Source organism: Drosophila arizonae, chromosome 2 (assembly GCF_054131065.1).
Source record: "Drosophila arizonae isolate 15081-1271.41 chromosome 2, UAZ_ARI_1.0, whole genome shotgun sequence".
NCBI lineage: Eukaryota > Metazoa > Arthropoda > Insecta > Diptera > Drosophilidae > Drosophila > Drosophila arizonae.
Window position 1 is genome coordinate 24,642,284 of NC_142922.1, and position 15,979 is coordinate 24,658,262.

Sequence of the window (15,979 nt, forward strand, 5' to 3'; positions counted from 1 at the left end):
TCAAATAATAAAAAATGTTCATGCGCCTCTTATGAAGAAGTATGAATATCAAAATTAATCGAGGCAAGAAGAAGAGTAATCTTATCCATAAAATTTGTTTGAGATAGGCTTGCTGAGCTGTTATGACGGAACAGCTGAATTCGAATACAGACTCTTTTAATTTGATCTGGTCATTTGTCATCTGAATTATCTTTTTTTGCTATACCCTGAACCCATTGAAAATGGGAAATCAGGGTAAATTGGTTTTGTTAAAAGTATGTAAAAGGCAGAAGGCGGCGTGGCAGACCCCACAAAGTATATATATTCTTGATCAGGGCGACGATCTGAGACGATTTGGCCCTGTCCGTCTGTCTGTCCGTACGTCCGTCCGTCCGTCCGTATGTATGAACGCGTCGATCTCAGAAGATATAAGAGCTAGAGACTTGAATAAATATGTAACCCCTGTATAAACGTAATGCTTTTCCCAGAACATTTTAACCGGAACTGATGCACGTCAAGGCGCTTGCAACGAATTTAACTAAATCGATTAGCTAAACGGACTTAAAAGTCTTTTAAAGGGCGTAAAACACGTAAACAGTAAATGACAGCCTGATATATCTAACTGACAGTTGAGTAACTATACTATATCAGAATATAGTCGATGAACAGTATGAAAATGTTCGTCTTTATTAAATTAACAATATAGAGGACTTATCAGTTTGGTGACGTTCGGATCGTTAATTGCTTGGGAGGTAAGTTAAGATGTGGCATATATTGTGTTTTGTTATGTAATGTATATAATAAAAGTATCGTAAAATATTTGAATGATATTGGATATTCACAACTATCTATTAAACGTGTATTCTCAAAAATTTATAGTCACTTTGTATTATGTATATTATGTGAAGTCCGATGCCCGTTACAACTACAAAGAACAAATTTAGGTCGATGTGTAGAACCCCAAAGATGTTTATCGACTTATTTTGCCATTTTAGCTGCAGAGCTAGCCAATGATTCTATAGCAGAAGAAAGATATTGTTAATATTATAAGATTAAATTTAAATGGAGTACATACACTTCGTTCTATTACATCCGAATCAAAGGGAGAGTAGCGTAAAATTAGAAATGTTTCATCATGAAGTCGGCTAGCCGTATGAGCTATGCTGGCCAGAATGTAGAGCTCAAATAAATTACTGATATTCAAAAACAATGACATCCACTCATTGATGGAGCTATTTAAAGTCAAAGGATTTCCAAGCATCATGCGACAAAATGAGTATCCACTTATACAGGCGTTGCAAATCAGATTAAGCAAATAACAAGACAGTTGATATTTAAAAATGTCGCAAAGCTCATTAAGCATATTAAGTAGCTTATAATACTTTCGATGAGCTTCAAAAACTTTCGGCGCTTTCCTGGACATTGCCATTGGATCAACAAATAGCCGCTCTAGGTAGATTTGCAGCGCCATGAAAGAGTAGCAGATCTGCCAGATGATATTAAGTAACAGAAAATACGCGCCACGCAGTATGTTTACTGCTCCTTGAATGGCTATAGTAAATATAATGTCAGATTTTGAAGTAAGCATCCATAAGATTAATATAACTGTATGTTGCACAAATATAAATATTTTTATCCCGTAAAACTTTTGAAGTTGAGGTTTCTTGGATTGATTGAAGCAGCTATTGGATACAGTTATAAACTCATCCATCCTTAGTAGATCCCTAATCATCTCGACTATCCTTTGCTGCCCCATTTGCACACAGAAAATAGTGCTCCCAAGTGATAGGAAAATTACACCAGGTCTTCCCAATAAATAGAGAGTCATTAGCTTCGATTGCGTAGAATATGTGTTCACATTATAGCAAGCTAGATATACTTTTACACCGAAATGGCCGAAAATATATAAAGAAATTAATCGCGAATAAATACGCAGCAAACGCGACTTTCTAATATTGCCCGTCCGTATATCAAAATAGAATTCAGAGACGCCAGAAAACGCTACGATATAGGTTATCCAGGCGTATACGTAATGCTTGCGCGAGGTCATCTTTGCGACTACTTGAAAGCCTTAAGTGAATGCTGTTGAGTGCATTTAATCAATTAATGCTCAAATTTTGTTATGCCTGAATGAAAAGTGGAAAATAAATAGGAAGTGACAGCTAGCGTCATATAAGTGGTATCTAAAATCTCTAAAATATGCATTACTTAAGTCAAGTCATTAATGACAACAGTCCTTTCTATTTCTCTCTCTCTATCTCTCTCTCTCTCTCTTTCTCTCTAACTGAAATTTATAATCCATTAGCTTATACTTATGTGTTTAAAATCTTTATTTCAATAATTAGGATAAACAAAATTATAATTACAGCATTACATCAAAGTAAGTTCAGGTTTACAAATAATTGTAGTCGCTCTGTATTATGTATATGATATTAAGTGCAATGCTAGTCAGGACCAAATATACCAAACGGGGATTGATGTTCAGCACGCCGAAGAGGTTGATATTCTTATTTTGACAGGTTAACTGCAGGGCAAGCCAGTCATTCTATAAAAGGGAGATAAATATAGCTTAATATAAAAATGAGTTACAACAAAGTAAATGACATACGCCTCGTTCTAATACAGCCGAGTCAAAGTTAGAGGAGCGTAAAATCTGAAATGTTTCATCATGGAGCTCAGTAGCCATGCTAACGATGCTAGCCAGAATCAAGAGCTCAAGTAATCTATTAACGTTTTGAAACGTCAATAGCCATTCAGTCGCAGGACTGGTTTGCCAACCAACTGACGACAAAATAAGTATCCACAGACACAAGCACTGCAGAGCGTGTAGAGCAAATAAAAAGCTAGCGGATACTTAAATATCTCGCTGAATTCGTTTATCATTCGCAGTAGTCTGTAGTACATTCGGTGGACTTCCAAAACTTTATGCTCCTTCCGTGCCATGGACATTCCATCAGATAACAACTGGCTGAGGCATGACTGCAGATTCATGAAGGTATAGCAGATCAGCCAGATGATGTTAAACGACAGATAGTGAAGCCCGTTCCTTATAAGCTTTGATTCGATGATGCTACAATAAACTATGAACTCTTCACCAACAATGACCGGCTGTAGCAGGAGTAAGATGGTGTGTGCGACAAGTATGAAGAATCTAATCCAGAATAGCCTCAGCAGTCGTGGCTTATCTGGGGGAGTGGCATAACAGCTACATGTGGCTATCAGCTCATCCATCTTTAGCAGATCTTTGAGCATCTCGAAGATCCTTTTCTGCCACACTCGCGCACATAAAATACAGCTCAGCAATGCCAGCAATGTGTTGCATGCCTGCTGCGCATATCAAAGTAATACTCAGCGATACCGCAGAAGGCCAGGAAATATGTTATCCAAGCGTATGCGAACTGTTTGCCCGAGGACATTGCGGCGACTACTTGAAGGACTTTGTGCAAACTGCATTTAATCAATAAGTGTTCATAAGTCGTTGTCGAGATAAACTGTAAACTCAATAGAAAATGACAGTTATTGATATCTGAAATGTTATATTTATAAATAGTAATTGACTTACTTTGATAAAATCGTGGATTGTGCTTATAAATTTCTATAATTCGTGAGTCAATTAATGATAATTAAAACTTTCTTTTATTTTATATTTGCAAAATTATGAAAGAGATTTTTGGCAGATTTACCTCTCTCTAAGATATTTCTGAACCATTTGACCCTTAATAGTTTTCACTGTGTTCGTCAATATATATAATTGTAGTCGCTCTGCATTATGTATATTATATTAAGAAATGTGTTTACAACAATCAAAAACACCAAATTTAGGTTGATGTCCAGAGCCCCGAAGATGTTGAAACTTTTATTTTGCCATGTTAGCTGCAGGGCTAGCCATTCATTCTATGATTGAGAGAGAAATTAACATATGAATAATAACTTAACTTAATAACGTATGTGGAACCTACAGTTCGTTCCTCGACTTCCGTGTTGAAGGTAAGATTGCGTAAGATTTGAAATGTTTCATCATGAACTCTAGCAGTCAGGTTAACAATGCTGCCCAGAGTATAGAGTTCACATATACCGAGGCTGCTTAATAATATTATAATGTAAGTGTTGTAAGGATTCAATGTTTTTATAGGATTTCCCAGCAGTAGGCGCAAAAGGAAGTATCCATTTATGCAGAATTTGGTGAAACTTAGGAGCAGACAACAACCAGTCGGATATTTGAAAATCTCACAGCTATCGCTAGTGATACGGACAAGTCTATAATACATTCCATGCGCTTCGAGAATTTTTTGCTCTTTTCTTGCGACTGGCATGGGATCAAGATATAATTGCTTTAGGTAGGACTGAAGTTTTATGAGAGCACTGCAGGTCTGCCAGAGTACATTAAATGTCAGGAGATAGCATCCATACCTCACAAGTCTTGATCCGAATATGATGAGGTAAACACCAAATTCCTGCCGACTAAGGAACGCCTGTAGTACGACTGCTATAATTCGCGCCATAAGCAGCAATATTCTAAACCAGAATATCTTTTGGATATATGACAGCTCTGAAGCTTTGGCGGAATTACTGTGTGTAGTAGCCAGCTTTTCAATCCTTAGTAAATCCCTAACGATTTGAAATATCCTCTTCTGCCAGCGCTGTGCACAAAAAACACTAATTACATTCGTTATCCATGTTATCGTAGAGACGGCATTCATCATGAAAATCAGAAGTTTGGAATGCGTGGTACATTTCAGGATTGCATGTGAGTTTACAAATGATATCCAAGAAAGAGAGCACAGACACAATATACAAAAAATTCTACGAAAAATAAGGAGGAAACGCGACTTTACGACTTTGCCCGCGCCAATGTCAATGTAAAATTCGGCCACTCCACAAAGCGCCAAGAAATATGTTATCCATGCGTATACGAATTGCTTTCTCGAGGACATTTTCACGACTACTGAAATGCTTCACTTGAATGCAGCCGACTGCATTTAATCAATAGGAATATGATTAGCGAATAAAAAGTGGGAAATAAATTGGAATTGACAGCTCGTTTAATATAGCTGCTATCTGATATCTTATAGTTGTATATATCTACGATTTACTCTGACATATCAAAGGAAATGCACGTAGGTCAAATATAGTTTTATACCGCGATGCAACCTAATAAAGAGTGTAAATCGTATAATAAGATGTAAAAAACTAGATACTAAATATATCTGATATTAATTATGAAATCTTTGATATTAACCAAAGAAATACTTTTAATAATATAATTTATATATAACTAGCAGTCCCAGCAAGCGTTGCATTGCCCTACCCTTATTTCTAGGTAAAAAATGATTAAAAGGTATGTTGTTCAGGTTGGGATACACTCTAATTAATTTATTAATCAGATTTTATTCAAGCACCTTGTGGTAAACGACATTCTTCGTTTTTTGGTCGGGTGCAAGAACAAATAATGCGGATCGTTTGCCAACACGTGAGCATGCCACGTACAATTGACCATGAGAAAAACACGCATTTTCTAGATTGAGGCCACAAATAGTCAAAGATTGGCCCTGTGACTTGTTGATCGTCATGGCGAAGGCAAGACGAAGCGGGAATTGAATTCGTTTAAATTCAAAGGGCATATCTGTTGAGCTCATCGGAATCCTAGGAATAAGAACTTCCTCATCTTTAAATTTTCCTTTAAGTATCAACGCGTGAATCACATTGCTCATCAGTTTTCTTATCACCAAACGCGTTCCATTGCACAGTTTTGGTTGGTTTAAATTTCTAAGCATGCAAATCATGGAGAATTGCTCTTTTCATAGCTGTGTTCATTTCTTGACGCCGGTCAAGTTGTTCTTCCATATTGCCCATGAAGTATATTTGCAAGAATTTTTGCTGTGCATCTTCAATAGGTTGCAATGATCCAATGCGATGGCAAATCTGGCCTTGAATCTTTAAATTCAAAGCCATAGTTATTATAGTTATATTTACAAACACTATTTACAGAAATCTAACAAACTACATTATTCAAAATTTTTTTTTGGCAGTCATAGAAAATAAAATTTTTAACGTAAATTACCTTAAATATCCGTCTCCAATATTTTCCGCCCCAAATTATGTCATTTGGAAACAGGCATTGTATTTTTGAGTGTTCGCTAGAAAATGTCGTGATTCTAGTGTTTCGCCATAAAGCAGGGAACGCAATGGCTATGGTGACCGCTAATGGCAATGTCACTTTACCACTAAGGCAGCACAAACCGGGCGTTTCACCAGCAAACTTCAATGCGCCACAATGCTAGCAAACAACGTCCATTGGACCAATGCAAACTAAACGATTCAAGCTGTAATCAATGGTGCAATCATATCGAAACGCTGCTCGATTCAAATCAATCCTTGAACCATTTCTTATTGCCATTTCACGGGCTGCCTCTCTTTGAGAAGCACGAATTAAGGCCCTTCTTTGCTGGGTACTAACGCGGAGCCTTTCTCGGGCGATTTCTCGCTCTTCGTCAGATAATTGACTCGCGCTATTCCGTTGCCTAATTGCATTATGGGTCCGCCGGGAAAGATTAGATCTTCTAGGACGCGGCATTTTTATTAATAGTAATACTGCCCTCGCACAAAACCATATAAAACAATCGAGAAATATAAATATAAATAATTTACACAAATTTATGTTTGAGACAAACAAATACCTGAACTTTCGAGATATTTAGCTTTTGTAAAAGTCCAAAAATACAATTTTTAATAATTAACTTTTTTTTTTTTAATTTCGAATTTTGAATTTTGAATTTTTTATTTATATTTGATTGTTAGGTTTTAATCTTTTGATTTTTTTTTTTTAATTTTTGCAGATTTTTGATTTGAAATATTTATAAAGTTTAAAAGTCCGAAAATATAAAAAGCCAAAAATACACTTTTTAATAATTACCTTTTTTTTTTAATTTCGAATTTTTAATTTTTTATTTATTTTTTGAACAGTCAGGTTTTAATCTTTTGATTTTTTGCAGATTTTTGATTTGAAATATTTTTCCTTTTGATTTGAAATTTTTTTTTTTTTTTTTTTTTTTTTTTTTTTTTTTTTTGAATAGTCAGGTCTGCTCGAGGTCAGGAGACCGTAGACTGACTGACTACATTTGTTTATTTACTTCTACACTATTGTCAAAACTGTCACTGTTACCAAGCCTACTGGGTATAAAAAAAATTTGAACATTTGGGGAAAAAACCGCGTTTTTCAAGTATTCGGCAAATTTTTTCAGTATTTTTAAGACCCTATACTAAACTCGTTGCGGAGACAAATCCAACAAATCAAAAACCATGAAAATTGGTTCAGCCCAAATCAAGTTATAAGCAGTCTTCACTTTTACACAACTTTCTTTTATATATATAGATATCATTTTTATTTATTTTTGAACGCTCTCATAATAAAAACCTTCATCTTTTAACATACATATATAGTAGATAATATTAAATTGAATATTTTTTTTTTTTTATTAATAGTTCTCAAACTCTGTTTACATCTGAAAATATCTGTAGTCGCTCTGCACAATGTATATTATGTGAAGTACGACGCTAGTGACGATTAGAAATATCAATTTATGATCGATGTTCAGGACTCCGAATATGTTGATCGTCTTATTTCGCCAAGTTAGCTGCAGGGCTAGCCAGTCATTCTAGGATAAAAAGGACTATTGAAATCTTGACAAACCAGTGAAATGATTTACTTACGCTTCGTTCCAGCTGCTTCGAGGCAAAGTTAGAGGAGCGCAGGATGTGAAATGTTTCATCATGTAGTTTATAAACCATATTGGTGATGATTGCGAAAATTAAGAGGTCCATCACATTGGAAGCGTTTACCAGTATCAAAAACGCTTCTGTGGTAAAACTATGGGGTTTTTGGATTATTCCAAGCACCTTACGAAAGAAATAATATCCAGTCGAGCAAGCGTTGCAGCCGAGCTGGATCAAGAATAAAGCCAGCGAATACTTAAAAATGTCACAAAATTTGTTTATCATTTGAATGAGTTTGTAGTACATCCGATGCATCCCCAGGACTTTCTGCACTCTTCTTGACATTGGCATTGGTTCAATTAACAGTCGCTCCAGGTACATTTGCAGCCCTAAGAAAAAATAACAGATGTGCCAGACGATGGTGAACTGCATGAACAAGAAGCCACACACTACGACTCGTGCTCCAGTAACGCTAAGATGAAGGATGACATTTTTTAAGTCCGTGAGTATCCGTGACATAAATAGAACTGTTTGAACTATCGCAAGTAATAGTCTGACCCAGTAAAGCTTTAGCAGGAAGGATCTATTTGATGGAGTGGCGCAAAAGTGTGATTCGGTTATCAGATTGTCTATCCTTAGGAGATCCTTAAACATTTCTAGAATGCTCTGCTGATTGAATTGAGAGCCGATCATGCAGGCCGTAAACGATATGAATGAGATTACGGGCTGAGAATAGACTAAGACGTTCATAAGCTTCGAGTACGTAGGAATTATCGGGTACATTTTCCAATATATTATATTGATCCGGCAGAGTGCACAGAATACAGTTGAACAAATTATCTGACCATAGATGCGCATTACGCGCGACTTTCTGAATTGGCCCGTGCGAACATCAAAGTAGAAGCCAGCGACGCCGTAAGATATTAGAAAATATGTTATCCACGCGTAGATAACGTGCTTTCCCGCAGACATTTTTCCGCCGACTGAACAGTGTAGAGCTGCATTCGCTGAGCTGAACGAAAATTAATTTGAGAAATGCATTTAAGATGCGTGAGTTGATAAAACGAAATGTGACAGCTCAGTGGGGCTAATACTTACTGTTACTTGCATAATGTATATGGCCTAAATGTCTAGTTATGAAAGAGTTGCCAAGTCTTATAGATGAAGTCCAAGAGACTTGACTGCAAAAGTATACCCAACAGACGATATAGTCTTGGTCCATTCAGCTATGGCCGACTCATCGAGTCTTAACGCGATCTATGGTCATAGAGGGGTTGTCTCTTTTCAATAATGCCGAAACACACACGAAAGCGTCACAGCTGCCGAACACATCGATCGGATTGGATTTGATGTTTGGACCATGCGTCGCGCGTTCTACAATGTTTAGTGCTTTGGCAGCAATCGCGTCAATCAGTCGGGCGAGCGGATCGTAAACTCTAATAAAACTACAACAAAAAAAAGAAAAAAGTTTGCTAAAGCAATTGCAAACGAAAATGTGTGGGGCTCAGTTCGCTTGATAGTTGGGAGAAAATTAGAGAACCTTGGATTCCAGCTAACCATTTTCAATTAGAGGCGAAAATAATGCAATTTATGAACGCGCTCAGAATTTGCGACATTTTTTGCTAAACGGATTTCATGCTTCAGTTACACTTACAACAGCAATAGCAACAACAGCAACAACAACAACATCCACTAATAACACTGAACTAAGAACAGTTAACGCGTTTATCAATGTGCAAGGTCAGAGCCAACATGACCTTCGGAGCACACCTGATGTGCAGCTTGATTGGGCTAGGGCTGCTGTTGTTGCCCGGCCACGCCCACTACATACAAATCGATCACGAGGAGTTTCGGGCCAGTGGCTATCCCCATCCACCGCCGCCGCCAGCTGCCCTGACACCGCTGGAACTGGAGCGTCTGCCGCACGTGCTGGCCAAGCAGCTGACGCCGGCCGAGGTGATGGTCGACCTGACCAACGATCTGACCCATCGGCTGCTCCACTATCACTCCATACTCAATCGGAATAACTTTGCGTTCTCGCCGACGGCACTGGTCAGCGTGCTGGTGGCCCTCTACGAGGGCTCCTCGGCCAGGAGCGCCACAGAGCTGCGCAATGTGCTGCAGCTGCCCAGCAATCGTGACGTCATACGCGTCGGCTACCGTGACATACACCGACGGCTGCGGGTAAGCCCTACCCCACGCACATTTTGATTTTGGCTACAATAAAAATATTCACATGCTTCGCTTCACATTCCACCATCCACTCCCCTTCGCTCCCACTCGAAATAAATACCTAATATTCGACTGATAAATGAGAATAAAACCAATTCACGTCATGCTGCGGCGCTTTGTGTTAGACATATATTGATACCAAATAGATCATTCGGAATTATGCCGCCGGCCAATAGCTCCAAATTCTGCTTATCGCTGTCCAATTGCAGCTTAAAACGCTTTCGACAGTTCGTTGACCCCAATCTGCGATGAGTGGCCGAATTTTTTCGGCATGAATAGAATTTATAATTGATAGACCTAGCACAGTTCATCCGATCTGATTATAGTACAATGCGTATTTCTGATAAGCGCTCCATTATTTGCAGACCTACTTCTTCGGCTCCGACAATCCCCTGAAGGGGCTCAGCCTGAGCCGCGCCAATGTGACCGTGCTGAAGGACTTCGAGACTGTGCTTATGTTCTATGGCTATGATCTGAGTGTCGATATGGTCTCGTCGACGCCAGCGAATATGACAGTGGGCGTGGCCAATGCCACCGTGGCGGGCAATGCGACGGCTGACGAGATGCAGGCTCCGACAAGCACGCCCCAGGATGTGGACACAACAGCAGCAACCGAGCTGCCCACTAGCACCACCGCAGAGCCAGTCACCACCACAGCCATGCCCACGACCACCACAACAACAGAGGAGACAACTACAGTCACAACTGAAGCGGAGACAACAACCACAGAGGTGGCTACAGAGGCCGCCGCCTCCGCTGAGGCCGCTGAGCAGGCCCCTGGCGAGGATGAGGCTGCCGAGCTGGTGTCCGCCTTCGTCGCCGAAGAGGATGCCGAACCCTTTCTGCGCATACAAAAGGCGCGCGTCTCGCGTCTGCCCGTTAGCAAGCTGCAGGCACCGCTGAAGCACTCCAATCCCATAACGCCGAAGCCCGGCTATTTGCCCAGCGCTCGGATTAGCGTCCTGCCCATGATGGCCCGCCAGATGGCAGATGTGCGACCTACGCACAGACAGACTGTGCCCCACTATGGCGCACGTTCAGCTGCCCCCACGTCCATGTCCTCGCCCAACACAACGCGCAGATCGAATGGGACTCGGCACAAGCGCCATGTGTTGGGCTACAAAGAGCTGGACGCGAATCTCTTTGTGACGCTGTTCAGTCCGCATGCACCACATGGCCCACCACATGGCGCACCACATCCACTGCCCATACCACCGACAGCAGCCTTTGCGCACATCACAAACGACTTTGATCCGCACTTCATCAGCGATGGAGCTGAGGGCAAAACCAACTACAATACGGACGTGATCAGCCATGTGTTCTATCTGGGCAGCCAGCAGGTGGTGCACACCACATTTAAGGTGTACAATGCGGTGCTCTACTACAAGTACTTTGAGCATCTGAAGATGAGTGTGCTGGAGCTGGAGCTGGACACACCCGAGTACAATTTGATGATCTTGCTGCCCGACTACCACATGGACATTGTGGCCGCAGCTGCCTCGCTGAAGCTGGGGCCCACGCTGCGGCTGATGCGCAAGCAGCTGAAGGCACGTTGGGTGCAGGCCATCATACCCGACTTCAAGCTGCACGGCACCATGTTCCTGACCAACGATCTGCAGAATGTAAGGTGCTAAACGAGATCCTTAAATTGACGTATTTATTAGTTTACTTCCATTTACAGATGGGCATGTAAGCAGGCAGGGCCAATAGCTGTATATCTATAAATGCTGGAAGCACTTTTACTTTTCTTTTGTACTCAATTTTTAGCTGTGATATCTTCGAGCCGAACCGCGCCGACTTTCGACCCATGACTGAGGAGAAGGGCGTCTATGTGCGACACATTGAGCAATCGATCGATGTCAACATCCGAACGCATCCGATCAATCAGCTCAAACGTAAGTAGCTGTTGCATTGCTCTGTTGCAACATTGCAGCCCACACCTCGACGCATTGAGGCGCAACGCACTGAGGTGTTAGCCAGCAGCCCCACCTGCAACATGGATTGCAACAATACCAGCAGCAGCAGCAGCAGCAGCAGCAGCAGCAACAGCAGCAGTGGCAGTGGCAAGATAAATGTGCAATAACTATTTCCCTTTTTGCTCAGGCAACACTGGCGCTCAAACGAAGCCCATACAGATCTCTGTGAATCATCCGTTTCTGTTTTTCATCATCGATCGCGACTTAGACGTGGCCGTCATGTCGGGCCGCATACTCAATCCACTCAATGTGCGCATACAATGAGCTCTGGGCACTGGAGCACAACGAAGGTCAACGGATTGAACAGCATTGAAAGCGAAGTTGGAAGCAATGCTTGCTTCCTGGTGCCAGCCTAACATACATCTTCAGTTGTACAATTGTAATGTAAATAATGCAAATGTTTTCTTTTTATAAATGATGCTCACTTTTTTCAAACACAATAAATCTATATAAAACTTAATGTTTCTATTGACGGACGGAACAGATGCCACATTAATTGTTGGTCTTTGGTTGTTTTTTTCTAATTTTTTATACATATAAATATAATGTTTCATCTCAAGAGTTTGAAATTTATAACTTTACTTTATTAAATAACACGTTATTCAATTTTATTTATCGTTTGTTTTGCTTTTCCGTTAAAAATTAAATTAAATTTGCCCAACTGCCACCGAGCCAACCATTCGATATATCGATATAAATAATGCTAATTTTGTATCAGGCAGCTTTGCAGTGTCTGTGTGCAATACACTCTGGCAGCACCATGTCCATGGCCTTGAAATTTTCGTACAAGGATAAGAAAAATATTCGTACAACGCACATCAAATCAAAATATTATTAGAGCGCAAATTCTTTTTAATTTGTTTTATTAAGTATATTAGATTGCTATTAAATATAGCTAGAGTGAGAACTAACGTAGAATGAGTGACAGCGACGAGAACGAAGGGAAAAGTGTCAAACAGGACGGGCTGCCCACCAAGCCGTCGACGTTGTTGTGTACGCCGACGTCGAAGTCAGCAGCGACAGCAACAGATACAGATTCTGGCAGTCAAGGCGAAGAAGGTTTTGAACGATTCAACTAATTGTTGAATTTGTTGTCAGATAATTCATTTTCAGATGGCACCGTGGACATGATTCGTCGATTCTTTTCGCAGACTTTCAGTTTGACCTCGGACAACGAAACCCCCACTGTGGACAAGGTGAGCTATTGAAATTTGCTAACTAAGTTACTTATCCACATCCTGGCTACAGGTAATTCCGGAGCTTACCTTCGAGGGCCTATCGATACACTGGCGCGAAAAGGGCTTTAAGAAGATTATAACTATGGTGGGTGCTGGTATCTCCACTTGTGAGTTGACATTTCATTGAATGTTTATTTTGCAAGTGTTAATTTTTGTACAAATATGAAAAGTTCTTTAGCTGCGGGTATTCCTGACTTTCGTTCGCCTGGCTACGGTTTGTACAGCAACAAGAAGCAGCACAAGTTGCCTCACCCAACGGCCATATTTGACGTGGAGAACTTCCAGAGAAATCCGGCCCCATTCTTCGAACTAGCCAAGGAGCTGTATCCGGGGTCATTTGTGCCAACTCCGGCACATTACTTTATCCGCCTGTTGCACGAGAAGGGCGTGCTACAGCGTCACTATACTCAGAACATCGATATGCTGGAACGTCTGGCTGGCCTGCCGGAGGAGAAGCTCATTGAGGCAATCGGCAGCTTTAATACGAATCATTGTCTCAATTGCAAGCAGCTCTACGATATGGCCTGGATGAAGAAGAAGATTTTCTCCGATCATCTGCCCATTTGTGAGCAGTGCAAGGGTTTGGTGAAGCCGGACATTGTTTTTATTGGCGAAAATCTGCCAGATAAGTTTTACTCCAGTCCCGACGAGGACTTCAAGGAGTGCGATTTGCTTATCATCATGGGCACATCTTTGGAGATGCAACCGTTTGCCTCGCTAATCCACCGGGCTGGCCCGCGTTGCATTCGCCTGTTGATTAACCGGGATGCGGTTGGTCGTGCCAGCTTCGCACCCTGGATGGACGCCAATGGCGAGGCACTGCTCTACGGCGAGACTAAGAATACGCGTGACGTGGCGTTCCTTGGGGATTGTGATGCCGGTGTCTGGGCATTGGCCGAAGCGCTTGGTTGGGAAGACGAGTTACAGCAACTAATTAGCAATGGACAACGAGAACTGGAGGAGGAGAAGGACAACATAGTTGTCTATTATGGAGACGAAATACAGACTGCGGTAATTGATAGTGCCAAGAAATAGAGAGGGTATGAGGCTAAATTGAACTGGTTTTTCCGATTTCATTATATTAGATGTTGCAAATATATATTTAGTGTTAAATAGAAAGTTTATCTTGCGTTAAATATGTGTGCATATGTATCTCTATTAGTGTGCGTTATATGCAAACTTTTGTGGTTATCAAATTAAAGCATCCAAGTATATTTATGTGTGTTTGCCGAAACGAACCAAGCATGTGTTTCACTCCTTTTTAATTATTCAAGCGCCATTAGCGTCGCTGTGCAACATCGACCGCAAAAGCTCTCTTTTCAGCTTGGGTCAAACTTCCGGCCCAGCCTGGCCGACCAAGTCGGCAACAAAGGTTAATTTCTCATCTCAGCCAGGCAATTGTAATCGCACACACCCACACACGCACACACACACACTAATACATATACAAGCACACACAAAGTCGATTGGCAACAGTCACACTTACTATTGTAGGTGGCCGCCCCATTTTGTTGGCCATCTTTTTGGACCGCTGCATCAAGTTAATGACACACAATCTGTCCCAGGGCCGCCCACACCGAGAAGTGTAGTCGGCTTCCGGCTCCGGTTGGGGCATGCAATTGAGGCATCTGCAATGAATTGGCCAATAGAATATAGGTAGCTGGCAGGAGCCTTCGATGCGGGCCACTCGTGTGCACTAATTAAAACCAGCAGACGGGGGAGCGACGGCAACATGTCAACTTACTGCTTTCTCGCTGTTTTGTGGCCAAATGTGCAAATGCATTAAGTAATCAGATGCAGCAGCAGCTGCTGCCGCCACAACGGAAATCACATCGAATATGTTGATAGTCGCAATTTGTTGCAGTTGCAGCTGCAGCTGACGTTGCAGCGACTTGGTTGCCTGCCGGGTAATTAAACTAATGGATTTTCTTAACGGCGCTCCAAGTTCTGTCAGTCAAGAGATAAAATAATCAACTGTCATCTTATAACAAACCAATAGATTTCTTATATATGTGCGCCATTTGGTCTCAATGACTTCACTTCTTGTTGAGCAACATTGCAGTTTCGATGAGTTATTATATGGCTGTGTGGGTGTGTGCATTGAATTGTGTGCGCCAGTTGATTCGGTTGAAAACACTATTAAATGCATTCCACACACACAGACACACAGTTATCATTGTACAGTGGGGCAGAAATTATGCGCTTTAACTGCAGAGGTTTAACGAAACGGTAAAGCAAGGAAAGTGTTTCGCCCTCTTAAAGGACTTACGAAAATTACTTTTACTATACTATATACTACATAGAACAAAGAATTCACATATAAGATATAGTATATAATATGTTTAGGGAAATCGTAGTACGATAATTTATATAAATTGGAACTGGAGCAATAATAATCTCGAAAAACAAAATATATAAAATTAAAGTAGGGGTACGATCAATTAAATTTCCTTTGAAATTAACTAAACTTATGTATATTATTTTTTATTTTTTTTTTTGAGTTTATTATCTATTAATTCTACCCATTTGGGCCGGCTAACTTACGTTAGCTGTCGCAATAATATAGATTTTAAATATTCACAACACAATACAATTATACTATACTAAAGGCAGCTATACGTCAATTTCAGTTTGAAACGAAAAATATCTTACAAAAATATAAAATGATAATATAAGTGCATAGAATGTTATAATATCTAAAATATATAAAATATGCATATCATGGTTTACCTTATGTATATGTAAATAAATAAACATAATATATGTTTATACCCATTTATGTATATTAAACAATAATAAGCTATCTACAATGCACTGTGCCTTATACTTCGACTGGTATGC

The 15,979-nt window shown here is 40.4% G+C and overlaps 3 protein-coding genes and 2 long non-coding RNA genes across 6 annotated transcripts; 2 read left to right on the forward strand and 3 right to left on the reverse strand.

Moving 5' to 3' along the window:
• Positions 1 to 830: 830 nt before the first annotated feature.
• Positions 831 to 2,150, reverse strand: Gr85a (Gustatory receptor 85a). Its single transcript, XM_089462425.1, has 2 exons — positions 1,055 to 2,150; positions 831 to 995 (listed from the first exon to the last, which is right to left on the reverse strand). Exons 1-2 carry the CDS (start codon positions 2,027 to 2,029, stop codon positions 831 to 833), a joined length of 1,140 nt encoding a protein of 379 aa, XP_089318551.1. The 5' UTR covers positions 2,030 to 2,150.
• A 3,638-nt stretch (positions 2,151 to 5,788) lies between these two features.
• LOC149270611 (uncharacterized) lies at positions 5,789 to 7,362 on the reverse strand. Of its 2 annotated transcripts, XR_016271203.1 has the most exons (3): positions 6,893 to 7,362; positions 6,657 to 6,716; positions 5,789 to 6,570 (listed from the first exon to the last, which is right to left on the reverse strand). It is a non-coding gene; the product is annotated as an uncharacterized LOC149270611 (long non-coding RNA). The 2 variants fall into 2 exon arrangements; XR_016271202.1 differs by lacking the exon at positions 6,657 to 6,716.
• Positions 7,363 to 7,385: 23 nt separating this feature from the next.
• Positions 7,386 to 8,929, reverse strand: LOC149270612 (uncharacterized). Its single transcript, XR_016271204.1, has 3 exons — positions 8,791 to 8,929; positions 7,690 to 8,704; positions 7,386 to 7,634 (listed from the first exon to the last, which is right to left on the reverse strand). It is a non-coding gene; the product is annotated as an uncharacterized LOC149270612 (long non-coding RNA).
• Positions 8,930 to 9,364: 435 nt separating this feature from the next.
• Positions 9,365 to 12,360, forward strand: Spn85F (Serpin 85F). The gene is made up of 5 exons (XM_018001891.2): positions 9,365 to 9,876; positions 10,290 to 11,546; positions 11,606 to 11,613; positions 11,692 to 11,819; positions 12,028 to 12,360. Exons 1-5 carry the CDS (start codon positions 9,424 to 9,426, stop codon positions 12,162 to 12,164), a joined length of 1,983 nt encoding a protein of 660 aa, XP_017857380.1. The 5' UTR covers positions 9,365 to 9,423; the 3' UTR covers positions 12,165 to 12,360.
• A 275-nt stretch (positions 12,361 to 12,635) lies between these two features.
• On the forward strand, positions 12,636 to 14,376 carry Sirt2 (NAD-dependent protein deacylase sirtuin-2). The gene is made up of 4 exons (XM_018000912.2): positions 12,636 to 12,959; positions 13,014 to 13,096; positions 13,149 to 13,245; positions 13,317 to 14,376. The coding sequence occupies exons 1-4, from the start codon at positions 12,818 to 12,820 to the stop codon at positions 14,171 to 14,173; spliced, it is 1,179 nt and encodes a 392-aa protein (XP_017856401.1). The 5' UTR covers positions 12,636 to 12,817; the 3' UTR covers positions 14,174 to 14,376.
• The last annotated feature ends 1,603 nt before the right edge of the window (positions 14,377 to 15,979 follow it).